Source organism: Heloderma suspectum, chromosome 4 (assembly GCF_057233095.1).
Source record: "Heloderma suspectum isolate Gila_16-S chromosome 4, 16-S_ref, whole genome shotgun sequence".
In the NCBI taxonomy this organism is placed as follows: Eukaryota; Metazoa; Chordata; class Lepidosauria; order Squamata; family Helodermatidae; genus Heloderma; species Heloderma suspectum.
The window spans coordinates 83,560,506-83,578,193 of NC_139461.1; the positions used below are offsets into that span (position 1 = coordinate 83,560,506).

At 42.4% G+C, this 17,688-nt stretch overlaps 1 protein-coding gene across 1 annotated transcript in view; it reads right to left on the reverse strand.

Annotated features, from left to right (window-relative positions):
* Nucleotides 1–17,688, reverse strand: part of LAMA1 (laminin subunit alpha 1) — a 132,783-nt gene that overhangs the window by 2,672 nt on the left and 112,423 nt on the right. The window contains exons 53-62 of the mRNA XM_084849819.1: nt 15,654–15,824; nt 14,585–14,736; nt 13,880–14,065; nt 11,451–11,613; nt 10,068–10,180; nt 8,735–8,924; nt 8,222–8,380; nt 6,160–6,313; nt 4,854–4,987; nt 728–950 (exon numbers count right to left, since the gene is read on the reverse strand). Of these exons, the coding sequence (XP_084705945.1) occupies nt 728–950; nt 4,854–4,987; nt 6,160–6,313; nt 8,222–8,380; nt 8,735–8,924; nt 10,068–10,180; nt 11,451–11,613; nt 13,880–14,065; nt 14,585–14,736; nt 15,654–15,824 (1,645 nt within the window). The remainder of the gene's footprint in view (nt 1–727; nt 951–4,853; nt 4,988–6,159; nt 6,314–8,221; nt 8,381–8,734; nt 8,925–10,067; nt 10,181–11,450; nt 11,614–13,879; nt 14,066–14,584; nt 14,737–15,653; nt 15,825–17,688) is intronic.

Consider the following 17,688-nt stretch of genomic DNA (forward strand, 5'->3'; position numbering starts at 1 on the left):
GAGCTGCCTCATACCGAGCCAGGCCACCGGTCCGTCTAGCCCAGTCCTGCCGACACCGACTGGCAGCGGCTCTGCAGGGTTTCAGGCAGGAATATTTCCAGCCCTACCTGGAGATGCCGGGGATCGAACCTGGGACCTTCTGCATGCCAAGCAGGTGCGCCGCCACTGAGCACCAATTATTTATCTATTATTTATTATTACATTTATGAATCGCCCATCTGGCTGGTCACCCAGCCACTCTGGGCGATGTACAACATACAATAAAACAGTTTAAAACAATAAAATTCTACAATAAAAACATTTCCTAAAATACCCTAACCCACCCCAAATGCCTGCCTGAACAACCACGTTTTTCATGCACGACGGAAGCTCATTAAAGATTAATTAAATTAAAATGAGAGAAGGAAAATTGGCCTTCAGTTACAGCATCAATGACCAGAAAGCCCTTTGGGAACCCATGATGATGTTCAGATGGACTCTGAATGGGCCTGTAGCTGTCACTTTGCCCCAAGCTGGCTTGAACCTAATTCCCAGGAGAAGGCAAAAATAAAAGAGCAAGCAGGACATTCTTACGTTTACAAGGTCATTTGGTCCTGGCGTTGTTAATATTCCCCTTCATTCCAGAGAATCAACTTTATGCTGGCTTGGCATTTTCAGCACTAGCCCGTTAGAACAAATAAGCCAAGGCTGGGAGGGAATTATAATTAGTTATGTTGATACTACATACCAGGATAGCCTCCAACATATATTGGGTTGTTCGTATCTGCAGAGGTTGAGTGCATATGTGGATTATCAGTTTGAACCAAGTTCCCATCAACTACCAGAGCAATATGATGCTTGCTTTTTTTTGCTTGAAGCTTGTGCCACTGTCCATCACACAGACTAGCCATGCCTTTTGGTTCATAGGTAGCTGTTATTCTACCAGCCCCATTGTTGACGCTGAATAAAACCTGCACAAAACCAGCCAAACGGCAATAAGGATAGAAGTCAAGTCAAACAGATGGTTCTTTTAAACTAACAAATTGTTCAGTAATGATGTGGGAAAGTTTTCATTTTAACCAAATGGATGGTGATTAAATCAAAGCTCCCTCAAAATGAATACAGTTTCCTATTAAAGTACAATTTTTACACGTGGCCAAGAGACAGCTAGTACAATGTTGCCTATTTTAATTTTTTAAGATTTGCTATATATTACAGTGGGTATCTCCGCTAATTTAAGTATAGTGGTAAGGTACCAAACTACTCCTGCAGCACCCAAAGACAAAGGTGTGGTTGAGTTCACCAACAGTTCCAAGAGGGATCCATTAACTGCACATGGTTCCTTGTTCAAAACAGGAGGAGTGGGAACACTAAGTTTCCCTGTCTTGGCAGGAATTAATCACTTTCAACAGAAGCTGGTTAAAAGGCTTTGTGTCTTCTGCTTCTGTGAAAATAAGAGGTACAAGATCCTGAAAACAGGAAATGGAGGAATCCTCCAGTACCTCTTACTCCAATGAGACTGCCAGTAGCTTTGAGGGTGGAGCAGTATTTTTCTGTGGTGGCAATGAGATCATTCCCTACCAGGAAGAAACCAAGAAGAAGCCATGCTATTCTTCAAGGACCTATCCTATGTTTGGAGTTCTGCCACCTGGCCTTTTCTTCTACTCGTGTTCCTCTCAGCCACTGAACTTCTAACCCAGGCTAGAGCCTTTAGGAGAGCTGCAGCCTGTGACAGTGTTTAGAACCCATCATGGGAACTACAGCAGAACAATTTTTCAAGGTCAAGATTCCATCTTGAAGCACAGGAAAGTTCCCATGCATGGCCTCCTTGGGGCAGTATCCAAAGCGACACTACCACTAACATAAATGATGTTATGCTAGCATAAACTCCCTCTGGCACAACACCAATAGCATTTGCTATTATTTCTGGGAAAACCCAGTGTGCCAGCAAACATTATTGCCATTGTGCTAGAGGGAGTTTATGCCAGGGCAAGGTCATTTATATTAGTGGTAGTGTTGCATTGGATACTGCCCTTGGAGTCCAGATTGGATACTGCCCTTGGAGTCCAGCTGAAGGCTCATGGTAGGAGGTGTCCCATAGTATGGGCTTCTTTGACAAGGTTGGTGCTACTACTGCTGCTTGGCTCAACATCCTTCATGCTGGAGGTGGGGAAGGGCTGAATGAGCAACTTGCCCCTCACAGAGTAACTTTCAAGCTCACTTCTTCGCCTGTGCTGCCTCACTTTGTTAGGTAGGGGGCTAACATGGTACAAAAGATAGAATGGGGAGGGAGGAGTTAGCCTCTAGTGGAAGTGTGAGGGGAAAAAAGCCCCACTATGTCATCAGCCCAAAGCCTGCCTCCTCTCATCCCAAAGGGAGTGACTTCCTGATAGCTTAGGTCAAGGGAGGGCAACGTATGGCCCTCCAGATGTTTTGCCTACAACTCCCATGAGCCCTCACCATTGGCTCTGCTGACTAGGACTGATGGGAGTTATAGGCCAAAACATCTAGAGGGCCACAGGTTGCCCACCCCTGGTCTAGGTTATTGTCCAGCTCCTGAGGGGGAATAAGTGCTTTAGCTGTGCAATCCTATGCCTGTCTTCTCAGAAGCAAGCCTCAATGAGTTCAACTGAACTTACTCCCAAGTAAGCATATATAGGACTGCAACCAGTGTGGACTCCAGGGTTTGACGAGCCCTTGAGCATGACACCCTCGATGTGCCTTCTCCCTCAGTGAGGCTACCTTCTCACCACCATTGTCACCAGCTGCTATGGCTCCTCATTCTCATTATTGCTACCACTTGCATGATTGCCAGGCAGAGAGCCAGTAAGCAAGCAGGCAGTAGCATCTACTGTTCCCCTTTCTCACTATCGCTGCTGTCTAGGCCAAAGCAAGAAGCAGGTGAATAAGCAGGTTGCACTGGTGAAGAGGAGGAGCCGGTCCAGGAGGCTCTTGTCAGCAGGCCCTGCTGGGGTGTGGGCCCTCAGCAGGTGCACAGCCATGCCTGCCCTTGACACCAGCCCTGACTGCACCCCACATGTATTTTCCCACTCCACAGATCTACATACCGGCCCATTAGAAAGAATGTTATGTACTCGGCTCAGTGCCCAGACGCATGTAGGACACAAGTGGTGGTGTTTTTTTTTAATGATTTGCAACTCAGTTTTGCATAGCGCTGTTTAGGGAGGAAGAAGCAAATCTTTGACTACTCTTTGCTCTTCCCACCTCAACAGATAACCAACTGTGTGACTGCCTTGTGCTTTCGCCAGGCCTGGCGTCAGGGGTCAGCGAGGGCAGGCAGCTGCCGAGGGCCCAGAGGGTCAAGAGAGCTCGGCTTAGTCCAGCTGCTGCAAGGGCCAGACTGGTGCTGCTGTGGTGGCAGCGCTTCACCACTCCTGTGCCCTCATTGGCTGCCCCCCTTCCAAAGGCAGCATCTGCTTGGTTCAGATAGCTGCTACTGAAAGTGAGGCTCAAAAGGGGTTTTATTTTGAAATGGAGTGGCAGGCTTGTCTGGCTGGCTGCTACAGCACAACCTTTTGCTAGCAGGGCCAGCTAGACAAGGAGGAGGAGAAGCCCCCACCACCAGGTTGAAAAAAGGAAGGAAAGAGGAATGGCTGGCAGCAGTAGCAGGGAGGGCTACTTGGCTGCCGGGGGGCGGAGGTGGCAGTTTGCATGATGTGTAAGTGGGGAGCCCATTGGCAGCACTATGCTGAGAGCCCACTGGAGGCTAGTGTTGGCCCTGGCCTGCACCCTTGAGGAGTGGGGTAAAGCTGTCCCCTAATGAATGGGGTGGGGGGAATTGTGATATTTTTGAAAAAGTGGCATGAACTCAGAAGTGATTAAGGAAAATGCAGTTCAGCACGAGCACGATCTAGCCCTAAGAAGTAGGGACTGGATTGCACAGATGCATACCCATAACCAGCCGGTATGCTGGATCAGCTAGGAGAGGCACCCCAAAGTTGCAGTTGTACCCAAATCTAGTCACCTGTATTGCCATGATGGAAAATGTAATGTTTTCCCACCCTACCAGACAATCTGGGAGAAAAAATAATGAAACAATTGTCCCATTTTCTGGCCCTCTATGTGGAAAACACCAATGAATTAATTTGCTCACACTGAACCTTTTCCCCTCTCTTCAGATAAGCTGAACAGTATGTATAAGACAAGCAGACAGAAATGTTTCCCCTTTAACCTGAAGGTAACAGCCTAGAGGTAACAGAGGGTTCAACATATTCCACAAAAGCTTCACTTAATGGAAAATATTCTTAGGAATCTAAAATACTACTTACATGTTGGTTGTTCAGGTTTATTTGGACTGTTCTTAAAATAGTTTTATGCTTTTCTTCAATGGCCATCTATTATCTGACACAATAGCTGAAGGTTTTTAAATAAGTATGCTTTAGATTTTGTTATGATATTTGTCTTAATTGGGGTATTAACCTTTCCAACTATTTCATAATCTGATTTTAGACACCTTTTTGATACTCCTTTGTTTAATTAAAAACCCTCAAGGGAAGCATTTCTTGCATTGTAAGCAGTTTGTTTTCCAAAGTGCAATAAAATAAATTGTAGTAAAAATCAGCTTAATAACCAGAAGCAGGAAAAAATAAAACACTGATATAGAAAAAACTTTGAGGAATGATTCCAAAGATAGTTTTAACATATTAGCTAACTAAAGGACAAACCCCACATTCATAATGAAATTTCCATTCAGAAGTTTACACTGTTACACATTAGTTACTACCACAGCTTTGCCCTCAAGCTTTAGACATTACCTATGCATTCTTCCTGATGTTTATTGATAGCCACCTGCCAGATTTGTCAGGACCAATGCATAAGCATATCATCATACACCATGTGAGCTCATAACCCACCTTGCCATTTACAATCTCTAGCCCCACAGCATCCACTTTAGCACTACTGATTCCAAGAAGAACTCCATTCACAACAGTGGTGCGGAATTCAAATGTAACATTAACATCAGATCGGACTTTATAGCCTTCCTTAACTACAAAAAAGGTAGAGAGAAAGAGAGAGAGAGAGAGAATAAAGTTAGGGGTTTGTAATCTACAACAGATCCAGTTATCAGTAGGCCGACCGATCTTGAGACTACGATTTAGAAAACACTTTATTTATTTATTTATTGGATTTTAAAACCACACAGGGCTGGCCCTACCACTAGGTTGAGTGAGGAATCTGTTCCTCCTGAGCCCCCTTGGACATTCCCATCCTCCTGAGCCAGCACCCCAGCAGTAGCCATGCTTGCTCGTTGCTGGCCTGGTCTGGCTGGCTTTCTCACCTAGACATCTTTTCCCAATGTGTCACAGACAGTGCTGTCAGGAAAGGCACCACACCGAACAAGAAGGCAGAGAGGCAGCCAAGCCAGGCCAGACACTATGCACTGCTCTGTCTAAACAAGCAGACAGCAAAAACAAAAACTGGTAGGTAAAGGAGCCATAAAATCATAAAACCAGTAAAACCAATAAAAATAATTTGTTCAAGGCAACTAAACAAACTGCAACATTTACAGTGGCCATAACAGTCAGCGTATGAGGCCAAAACCTTGTCTAATTAAAAATGTCTTTGTCAGCAGAAGGTCATCAGAGAAGAGATGGGCCTCCACCTGCAAGGAATTTATGTATTACATTATACATTTTTGGCTGCATTCAGACTTAGTCATACTTAGAACTGACAAACTGAATGGGGCCAAATTAGTCTCAACAAACCTAAGTCCTATTGATGTCAATGGGTCTATTCTAAGTATGGCTAAGTCTGGATCCAACTCAATATATATTAAAATAATGGCAAAAAGTGGCAGGGAAGCAGATGTCAAGATGGGAATGCTTACCCACTGCAGTCTCCTGATGTACAAGTAGCTTGGTTTTGTAAGAGGAAGTGTAAATTAAAGCTACCTCCAGACTTCTCTACGTTACACTGATTTTAATTGCTCCGCAGTTAAAATGCAGTTTATGTAGTAGTTATATGTCTCATTGAGGGACCAGTTATGCAAGGAACGCTTTACATGCTACTAGCAAGTTAATCGGAAAAACAGACAGAACTGGAAATAAAGGGGAGGGGGAAATCAATACAGTGTAGGATGATGGGATATTGCTTTATTATATTTCATGTTATGCTTGTTTTTTCTTTAAATGAAGTTTAGTAAAACGATCCCTTCCTTACCAAGAGCAGCAAAACCATTTCCATCAAAAAAAGTTCCTTCCTGGGCTGCAACATAGCATTTACTCACAGCAAAGACCGAGACTGGGCTTTCCTTATCCAGTTCCTTGCTATTGAGGGCTAGTCCACCAATGCATGCAGGGATACTGTGAGTTATCTGCAAGCAATTCAATACCACAGTTAGTACAGTTCATACATGCATGGATGCACGCGCGTGCACCCCCCCCCCACCACAAAGCCTTATTGCTGCTAAACTGTAATTCGCTGAGAAATCTCTATAGCTATTAGCACAAAGAAAAGAACCAGTATATCTACATATAAAATATGTCTAGACTGTACATGAGGCATCATGCCAAAGTTGTTAGAGTGTCAGATGGAGGAGCCCAGGGTTCAAATTCCCACTGGGGGACCTCAGGGCAGTCACACCCTCTAAGAGGTGGCATACAGGTATGTCTGCTCTTTTTCCTTTCTGAAAAGTAAAAGTGGGGAACCAATCTGGGCTGGGGTTCTAGTGTGGGGGTAGGGGGATGTAACCCTTCCCCACATGTACACTGGACCAGTTCACATGACTTAGTCAAGCTCACCATGTGTTATTTAGCCCATGATGAGCTGCAGTGTGTGCTGGGTGACATTTTGAATATGCAATCCTGAGCAGGGGTTGCTGTGCCATGTGAACCCAGCCACCGAGGGTTATTTGAGGGTTAAAAAACCTTTGCATATCCCTACAACATGCTGTGTGATGCGAACCAGGTCACTGTGTTCTTGATCCAGGGCCCCTGCAGCTGTAATTGACACAGAAAAAAAAGTCTCCATTCACTTCAATGGAGGAGCCAATTGGGACCACAGTGGGGAGCAAGGGGTTAAGCCCCCAAACCATCACCACCACCACTCACATACACATTATTGTCCTGACCTGGATAGGGTCACCCACACTTACATGTGAGTAAGGAAAAGAACAGACATAGCTCCATGTACATATTAAAGGTAATAGGTTAGGCTTATAGCCAGACTACACATTTCACAGGATTGTTGTGAGAATAAAATGTGGAGGGAAGGTGAAAGGTCATGCCCTGATCAATTTTGGGAAAGGGCAAGATAAAGCTGTAACAGATAAAAATAGATAAATTCCCATCCTAGGGCTAAGCAGGTGTGATGTGGGAAATCCATAATTGGATCTCCCTACATTTTCCTGTCGGGACTCCGATTTTGAAGCTGTCGGGACTCCGATTTTGAGTAGATCACCAGCACTGGTAGAAAGAAGTTAACCCTTCCCCATTTCCCTAATCTAACTTGCCTCCAAATATGCTATTAGCCCTGCAGCAAGAAACATTAAGACACAATACAAGTATCTATAGTTTTTCCCATAAGGGTTAATAGTTGCTTGTGGGGTGGTGGGGGAGAGGATTTCAGATCAGGAAAACAACCTGGGGAAAAGGGTTAATTCTGTGTTCTCCCAGCACCACTGCTAGGATAAAAATCAGACACCCCCCCCCCCCCCCCGAGATGCTTTAATTTTTTTAAGTTGGAAGATCCATCTGTTTCGGCCTTAAGAGACATTTCGATACTGGGCAACTGAATATTGCTTTTGTTATGTCTATGAACAAGAGCCTACTTATTATGGATATAATGAAGGTTGATGTTGCTTCTTTCAGATACAGAAGTGTTTAGTACACTTTGCAAAATTTAGATAGAAATCACTGCTCTTGCTGTTACTGTTTTAAAAAAATACAGACTCAAAGGGCAGGCATATTTTAAAGACATTCAGACCAAATGAAGTAAAAGGGATGAGCAAAAGTATAAAAGCACCACATTCTTATGCTAGTGATACAGCCTTCTGTCAGCATTATTATGGGCCCATTTGTACATTTTACAGACAACCCAGGGAGACCATTTTAAAAAAATCACTCCACACGGTGGCTATTATCACATGACAAGCCATTCGTGGGCAGCAGTCCCCCACATGGGTTTTGTGTTTCAACGCACTGCAGATCTAGTAGTGGGACTCAGTCTGATCCGCTTGGCAGACAGGACACAAAAGTAGGATCAAGAAGAAAAGCCTTCTCACATTTCCAATATTCCTCACTGGGTAAGCTAAAGGCAGCCCCCCCAAGTACAGCTTTCCTTCCACATCCAATGTGTTTCCATCTCCTGGAACATTTACAGCCACAGATTCCTGCCCATCAACTATGATGACACCTTTCCTCTTAGCAAACTCTGTCTTCACCTGTAAGATAAGATATGTTATTTGTGAGCTGCCATTGACAGATATATGTTCCAAGGCTTAACTAAGTCTATCACATTGTGTGGGATGCGCATAACTACCAGAAATTTTCCTGCTTGTTCCCATACCAGGTGTCAGTTAGCTTCTACATTTTTTTTGCAGCACTGGGTATCTAAATACACACTTAGGACAAATATGTTTTTGTGAAAAGGTTTGAAATAATATCATGAAAAGGTTTGAAATAATATCAACAACAAGTTCTTCTTCCTATATACAAAGAAAACAATAGAGAAGCAAAAAGAAGCTTATTCCTTGCATGGTCTTAAGTCAAGAAATGCAGGCATTCAGTGCACCTACCGTATGCCATTTTCCATCACTGATTATTGCTCCATGAAAAGCTACTGCCTGTCCTTTCCCAAGATCAAACGAAAAATAAAGTTTCCCTCCTTGTAGCTGAAGGGCTGCATAATCAACCTGCTTTTCGTGAGCCATGTAGTATATCAGCCCACTAGGAGCAAAGGTCCTGAGGTTCAACTGCACAGAAAGCCTAGGAAATAAAATGTAGAATTGTTCAGAGCCTGGGGACCACTGGGAGGCTGAAGGAAACTGTTCTAAGCTTTCCATTAAATATACTGGGTTAGATCAAGGCTTGTGCTCAGCAGAGTTGTGACAGTGCTGGAGAAAGGGGACAGCTGGTGATTTTCTCCAACTCCTCCTTCCTCCTGCAGCCCCAGCAACACCACTCATGCTTTTCCAGAGGTTCAGGGGACCCTCTAGAACAGCATGGGGCAGGCTACAAGGGAATGGAGGAATTGGAGATAATTGCTACCCTGCCCGCTTCCTCCAATGGGAAGACTCTGCTGAATCCTGCTTCTGTCTGTGAACAGAAGGAGCCCTTCCTTTTGCGGAGGAGCAAGTTAGGATCCAAGCCACAATAAATAAAATGAAACGTCACTCCACATTCTGACTTTATTCTGAATAAGACGTACTTGGGAGGGGGTGGGGAAGAAACAAGAGTGGGTGAATAATAGTAAGAGGACAGGTGTAGGAAGAATGGCTGAAGGAAATCAAGCTTGAGCAGAAGAGAAATCTGAAGAATGATAGACAGGATATGTACGGGCTGGAGGCGGGCAGGGAGGGGGGGAGATACAGAGCAGTCAGGGAATTTCATAGATTTCAGTTTACCCTTAAAGTCTGCCTATCTTATGGCAGGAAATAATTTTTCTTCAAGCTATGGAAACAAACCAATGTTTCGGTGGCTGTTTTGTGAGCACGTTTTTAAACCTTGAAGCCAGCCTTACTCCACAGCCCCTTCTTCCAACGGATAGTCAGTTTCCTTGGACATGCACTTTAGTGCTTCCTTGGTGAAAAAAAGATCTTTTTCATGTGAACACAAGCCCTGTAAAACTAGCTGTTTCAGCTTATTCCAAGAGAGACATATGTATGGGTTTAACTTTCCCACAATTCAGTGGAATGTAACAGTGCTATACATTGGTTGGATGGTGCCTTATATTTTTATCTCTCGGCCTCAGTTTTCCCATCTGTGAAATTGGAATAATGACCTATCTCACATGTTGTGAAAGCAGATAACAGTGTACAACATTTTACATGTTGAAAAGTGCCAGATAAATTATCATCATCATCATCATCATCACCACCACCACCATCACCACCACTAAGGTATACCTACTTTTTTCTTACTGTAGACTGATCAAAAAGTAGCATCAAGTGGCTGCTTCTGGCAAGGCCAAACTGATGAGCACCAGAAATGTAATTCAGTATTTCACCCTCTGCACACGGTTTCTGTTAATGAAACAACTCAGTTAAATGACTTAATATTCCACCAGGTGTGTCAAAATATTCTGTTGCTTAGTTTTCAACTGCATGTGGATGACTGACTGACAGTATAAATCACAAGTATAACACTCAAACTCAAATCACATCAGAATTCAGACAGACACGACATAATGTTCAACTTCACAGAGAAGAGTTGTAGCTTTAGATGCATTATGTGTGTCTAGCTAAACTTTCATAGTCAACAAGAGAACTATGTTTGCCCAAACTTATTCAAATTTACTCAAGTAAAGAGACATTTCTAGTACCCAATAAACACACTTCTTTATCATTCAGGACAAAGTGCGGAAATAGTTTTGGAGCAGCAGAGACTGAGGAACTTATCCCTTCTTCATGTATCTGGGCCCATAATTCAAATCCCATATATTCCCTTCTTATGGAAATATCAGAATTATATAATACTTCGGGGGTATTTATTTTATCGGACCTACAACTGTGGAAACACACACCACAGTATGAAAGATATTTTTTTTTACTGTAGATTAAACTCAGATAAAAATTAATATAGAACCAGAATTTATGAATCTATTGATACCTACATCCTTTTCCTGTTGATAAGCTACACATGGCACATATATCCCCACCAATAAGCAACACGCAGCTACAAAACCACGAGTTGAACATGAGTTAAAAGTTATGTGCATGAAGACTTCCAGTTACTTTTCAGTCAAATCGGCATGTAAGTGACAAGAAGACCTCTCACACAAAATGGCCACTGTAATGAATAATTTTTTTCCTTAACAACAAAGCGTTCGTTTTGTTTTTAAAGTGCCAGCCATCTCATAAATTTAGAGGTGGGCAGGAGTGACAACTGGGAAAGAGCTCAGACCATCCCAGCTTCAATCTTCTCCCACAATCATTGTCTTAGAGCCACTTACCAAGATTCAAAGCAGATAGTGGCTGGACAATGAACTTGCAAGGCATTTTGTGTGCACCTTTCTATAATCTTAAATCTACTGACTATGAATACTGCAGAGCAAAAACAGCACTAGGTTATTTTATAAGGTTTCCTTCAGAAACATTTTAAAGCTTCCTATGGATTCTTTCTTGCTGTTGAACAGAGGGGAATACATTGCCCTGTCTATTCAATAAACCTGAACTTGGCCCCATGCTTCCTCATCGCCCCACCACACACAAGCACACACACACACACCATCCCCCAACTCTCCAGGATTCATTTTGCCATATGGAAGCATTGGTCTAGCTTTTCACTACATACTTTCTTAATTTCTGTAAGAGGCCTTAGAGAAACTGGTAGCATCTGCATTTCAGTCAAGATCTCAGGGTGTTCTATGTGGATGGCATGCTTAGGCTTCTCCCAAAGGAAGCAGCTGTCCATATCAGTGTCTTCATACCTCACTGCAGTAGTGAAATCCAGAAGTCTGAGGTTTAAAGAAAGAAGAATTCAACTTTGTTGAAATGAAACACAAGAAACAGGATCACTGCTTACAAGTGCACTCTGCATAACATGGAAAGCTGGAGAAATCTCTCAGATAGTAACTATGTTTACCCACAAAACGTTACATGTGAAATTCTAAAGATTTACACCAGTGAAGCATCTCTACAATTCCTTCTTTTGGGTGAAACATTTACAGGTCTTGCCTGTAGCTCTGTGCCATCTAAGAAACTCCCTCCACAACAGTTAGCTGTAATTCTGGACATTTTTGCAATTTCAAGCAGGGTGAGGCAAAACTTAACGTCAGCGTACTTTCCCTGTTAATAAGCTACACATGGTACACATATCCCGAACAATAAGCAACTGTTATATCTGCAAGCAAGTACAAAATGGGAAAATGCAAGCAGCTACAAAAGGCCAACTTTCTTTGGTTTAAAATAATCTGGGCAAAGAAAGGACTTTGGAAGAATTGAGTTTAAGATAAGGCATTGAAATTAGGGTGGCAATATGTTCAAGTTAATGCCAGTGCTAAGAAGAACTATAGTGCAACTGTGCCACCTCAGGGTTAAAAAGGAGGTGGCCATAGCAAATGGTGCTCCTCCAGTAAATGAATGAATCCTCCTTCAGTGCAGAGGTAGCATGGTAAAAATTGTAGTAGAAGTTGCTATAACTTTCAGGCCAGAGCTTGTAGGTAAAGCAGATAATATGTCTGAATAAGTCCACGTGCTATAATCAGAAACATTTAAGGGCAGCAAAATTTCCCAAAAGAACCAATATATACGTATATTAGGATGAATTGCTGTGCAATGACAGGCAGTTATTCACTACAGTAAACCAATAGTTACATCCTATATAAAAGTTTCTTTTCTCACATTACATTTTGAATGTTTATGCATATTATACTGGAAGCGGTGAGTACAACCCTGTTAGTTCTTTTGGACCTTTTGGTGGCTTTCAATACCATTGACCATGGTGTCCCACTGGACCATCTGGTGGGGCTAAGTCTTGGGGGCGCTGTTTTGCATTGGTTCCAGTTCTTTCTGTAAGGCTGTGTTCAGAAGGTGATGCTGGGGATTACTGTTTGACTCCACAGCCATTGGCATGTGGTGTCGAACAGTAATATTAAACATGTTGTTTAATATCTACATGAAACTGCTGGGAGAGGTCATTCGGAGCTTTGCAGTGGAGTGCAACCAATATGCTGATGACACTCAGCTCTATTGCTCTTTATCAACTAACACCAAGGAAGGAGTTGAAGCCCTTGAACGCTGCCTGAGTTTGATAATGGGCTGGATGAGGGTGAACAAACTGAAGCTAAACCCAGATGAGACAGAGTTGTTGTTGGTTAGTAGAAAGTCTGACTCAGGGGCTGGAATTAAACCTGTTCTGGAAGGGGTTGTGCTTCCCCTAAAGGATTAGGTCCATAGCTTGGGCATATTCCTTGATCCTACACTGTCTCTGGATCTTCAGGTGGTGGCAGCAGCAAGGAGTGTGTTTGCAGAATTACGCTTGATGCACCAGCTGCGACTCTTTCTGAATCTGACTTGGCATTGGTTACATCACATTTAGACTATTGCAATGCACTCTATATGAGGCTACCTCCAGAGTGTCTGGACACTTCAACTGGTTCAAAATGTGGCAGCTAGTCTGCTAACCAGTGCATAGTATTGCGACCATATTACACCTGTGCTGAAAGACCTGCAGTGGTTGCCAGTTGCTTTCTGAGCTTGATTCAAGGTGTTTGTCTTAACTTTTAAAGCCCTAAATGGCTTAGGATCTGGCTATCTAAGGGACCACCTGTCTCACTATGAACCTGCCCGAGTATTCCGATTTGTAAGCCTTCTCCTGTGTTGCCCCCAAGCTATGGAATGTGCTCCCTCAAAGATTGTGATTGCCCTCATTCTCTTTGCCTTTAGAAAGAGTGTAAAGATGCATCTTTTCAATTTAGCCTTTTAAAATGTGTAGTTTTTAATGTTTAAAATATTTTTAATGTTCTTATTTTTATTGTTGCAAGGTTTTATTGTTTTAAATTGTTGTACACCACCTTGATTGTTTTTTAGCAGATAAGCCAGTAAATAAATAAATATATAAATATTATGAACCTTGGCTGTGTTTTAAAACACCTTAGGAAGCAGGACTAAATGGGATGGGTTCCCTACCACAAAGTGTGTATGATTAAAATATGAGAGTGTATATTTAATTTATTATTAGTTGCAGGACTACCTGTATTCATGGAACTGATTTTAACTTACTCCATATTAAATATCAAGTTGGTTATACAGCCATGGAAAGAGCCAGTCATATTTATTCCTAAAATGCCTTCTCCCGCAGGAATCCCGCCAATGAAGAAGTTAGATATATTCATTGGTCTCATTTCTGCCAATGGGCCAAGTCTAATTCCTGCAGGGCTACTTTCATCCACTTGGACAGTTATCATCCTATAAAAAATGCAAAGTGAAATATTATTCAACAATAACAAGAGTAACTGTTATGAAAGAAAGATTCAGTAAGTTTCATAATCTACCTACATGACTCAAAGATAAATGTGGTTCTTTAAGGGCTGTTGGAGCCTTGCTTCTGTGGACACCATATCTAATCTCTTTATAATTAATTTCTACTACTAATCCTGCTGTAGGTATTGCATAATACATTGGATTTGTATGTTTCTCAGCCTAATAAATAAAATAGCTAATTATGTATTTATTTATTTTTATCGATATTTGGTATGATTCCCTCTGGTGGCCAAACTGTCTACAGATTTCAAGGGAGCATTCATGTGCAACTTAATCAGTGGCTGTGTGCTGTCTGCAATTACCATATAAATCAGAACTTTTCTATTAACAACAGAAAATCACCACTGTAATTATTCTAGTGAAACAAACTAAGCTAAGTCAGTCCTTTAGGGAACATGATAAACTGACAACAGACGGTAATTAAACGAGTGCTTCAGCTTGTACCTTTTATTCCGAGTCAGAATGACAGAATGTTCTTGTCCGTCACTGTAAGTTCCATTAACAGACTTGACCATGACCTTTCTTGTACTTGCTCTGTCGCCAGCATTAACATACACTGCCAAATGACCGTTGACCAACATGACGGAGAAAAAGGGCTGAGAATGACGGAAAAGAGAATCAGGTTAAGTTATTGCTCTCTTGGTAGAGATGTAAATGGCCTGGGGAAAAACTGAGGAAATCCAGCCAAGTGCTTGCAGGGGATGCTGGTACTGCAGTCCAACACATCTGGAAGGTACCAGGGTGGAAAAAGCTGATCTACAGAATTAGAGAAGGATAATTCCAGTGTATATTGTAAACATATACAACATTCAAATTCAAAATGCACCTAGAGGTGCTGCTGAAATCCATTTTCTCATGGATTGTAGCTTGTCTTCTTCTGGTGACCTTTATTTATCTAGTTTGGAGATATCAGACACAAGTATCCTGCATCTGCTGTCCTTTTGCTTGTACAAAATTAAGGCAGCATCTGGGAGTAAGCTCTATTAAATTCAGTGTGTTGTACTTCTGTGTAGAAATGTATAGGACTGCATCGCAAGACATCTATACATTTAGTCCTATGCACAGTTACCAGGGAGTAAGCACTACTACACAAAGTGGATCTTAGAAGTAAGCACATAGGATTGCTTTGTAAATTTCATAAATATGCCAAATAGGGCAACTTTACATGCTAAGTTATAAATGGCACATTTTACTATGTTAAATTACTGAAATAAGTTTAGGTTTGATAAGAAAGTAAGTATTATACATATTTCAGTTGTTTCCAAATTTCCTTTTTCCTGGGGAAAAAGTACTTTCCCATGGCCTCAAGATTTCCAAATATTTTACATCTCTACCTCTCTCCTTGGGTACCTTGTGCTGTCCACCCCAATTCTGTTGCAGAATTCAAGCTGCGGTGCTTGCATATTAGAGTATCCCTACTCAATTTCTAGTTTCAACCTAAAGGGAAGGACTAAGACATTAGAAAACACAAATGCAGAAGCCAATTAAAGTCTGAAGGTGGCTGTATGCTTACCAGATGGGCTTGCCTACGTCTTCGTTTTTCTGCACCTTTGTTAAGCCCCACAAGGATAATGCCATTGGTGTTCTTAGTAGCAAAAGTGGCCATAAGTTCTGATTCAGGTGAAAGGGACTTAGGCAGCAACTCAATGTAACCATTACTTAAGATACTAGCACTGCGTATAGGCTATTTTGCAAAAGAAAAGAAATAAGCAGTGAATGAGATCATGATATATCAGAAACATAACACCATAAGAGTTCATTATCTGATGCTTTATCAACTGACCATAGTGTCATCACACACGGTTGATTCATTTTTAGCAGCAAGCAGCAATCCTATTCCCCTTCATGGATCACTGCCTTGATGTGGCGAAGGGGCTTGCGTAACTCAGTGAAGCCATAAGCTATGCCGTGCAGGGCCACCCAAGACAGACAGGTCATGGCGGAGAGTTCTGACAAAATGTGGTCCACTGGAGAAGGAAATGGCAACCCACTCCAGTATTCTTGCCAAGAAAACCCCATGGAACGTATCACAAGGCTAAAAGAGATGACGCCGGAAGATGAGCCCCTCAGGTCGGGAGGTGTCCAATATACTACTGGGGAAGAGCAGAGGGAATTTCCAAGTAGCGCCAGAAAGAGTGAAGCGGCTGGGCCAAAGCCGAAAGGACACTCAGCTGTGGATGTGTCTGGTGGTGAAAAGAAAGTCTGATGCTGTAAAGAACAATATTGTTTAGGAACCTGGAATGTCAGGTCAATGAATCAAGGTAAGCTGGAGGTGGTCAAACATGAGATGGCAAGATTGAACATCGACATCTTGGGAATCAGCGAACTAAAATGGACCAGCATGGGCAAATTTAATTCAGGTGACCACTGTATCTACTACTGTGGGCAAGAATCCCTTAGAAGAAATGGAGTAGTACTCATAGTCAATAAAAGGGTGGGAAAAGCAGTACTGGGGTACAATCTCAAAAATGATAGAATGATCTCAGTACGAATCCAAGGCAAACCATTCAACATCACAGTAATTCAAGTCTATGCCCCAACCACTGAGGCCGAAGAAGCTGGGACCTACAACACCTTCTAGAACTAACACCAAAAAAAGATGTCCTTTTCATCATAGGGGATTGGAATGCTAAAGTAGGAAGTCAAGAAATCACTGGGATAACAGGCAAGCATGGCCTTGGTGTACAAAATGAAGCAGGACAAAGGCTAATAGAGTTTTGCCAAGAGAACACGCTGATCATAGCAAGCACTCTTTTCCAACAGCACAAGAGACGACTCTACACATGGACATCACCAGATGGTCAGTATCGAAATCAGATTGATTATGTAGTTTGCAGCCAAAGATGGAGAAGCTCTATACAGTCAGTCAAAACAAGACCTGGAGCTGACTGTGGCTCAGATCATGAGCTGCTTCTTGCAAAATTTGGGCTTAAATTGAAGAACGTCGGGAAAACCACTAAACCATTCAGGTATAAATCATATCCCTTATGAATATACAGTGGAGGTGAAGAATAGATTTCAGGGATTAGACCTGATAGACAGAGTGCCTGAGGAACTATGGACGGAGGTCCGTAACATTGTTCAGGAGGCTGCAACTCAATCCATCCCAAAGAAAAAGAAATGCAAGAAAGCAAAGTGGCTGTCTGAGGAGGCTTTACAAGTAGCTGAGGAAAGAAGGGAAGCGAAAAGCAAGGGTGAAAGGGGAAGATACATCCAACTGAATGCAGATTTCCAGAGAATAGAAAGGAGAGACAAGAAGGCCTTCTTAAATGAACAATGCAAAGAAATCGAGGAAAACAACAGAATGGGAAAGACTAGAGATCTTTTCAAGAAAATCAGAGGTATCAAGGGAACATTTTGTGCAAAGATGGGCATGATAAAGGACAAAGAAGGCAGGGACCTAACAGAAGCAGATGAGATTAAGAAGAGGTGGAAATAATACACAGAAGTACTCTACAGGAAAGATCTGAATGTCCCTGATAGCCATGATAGTGCAGTCACTGAACTTGAGCCGGACATCCTAGAGAGTGAAGTCAAGTGGGCCTTAG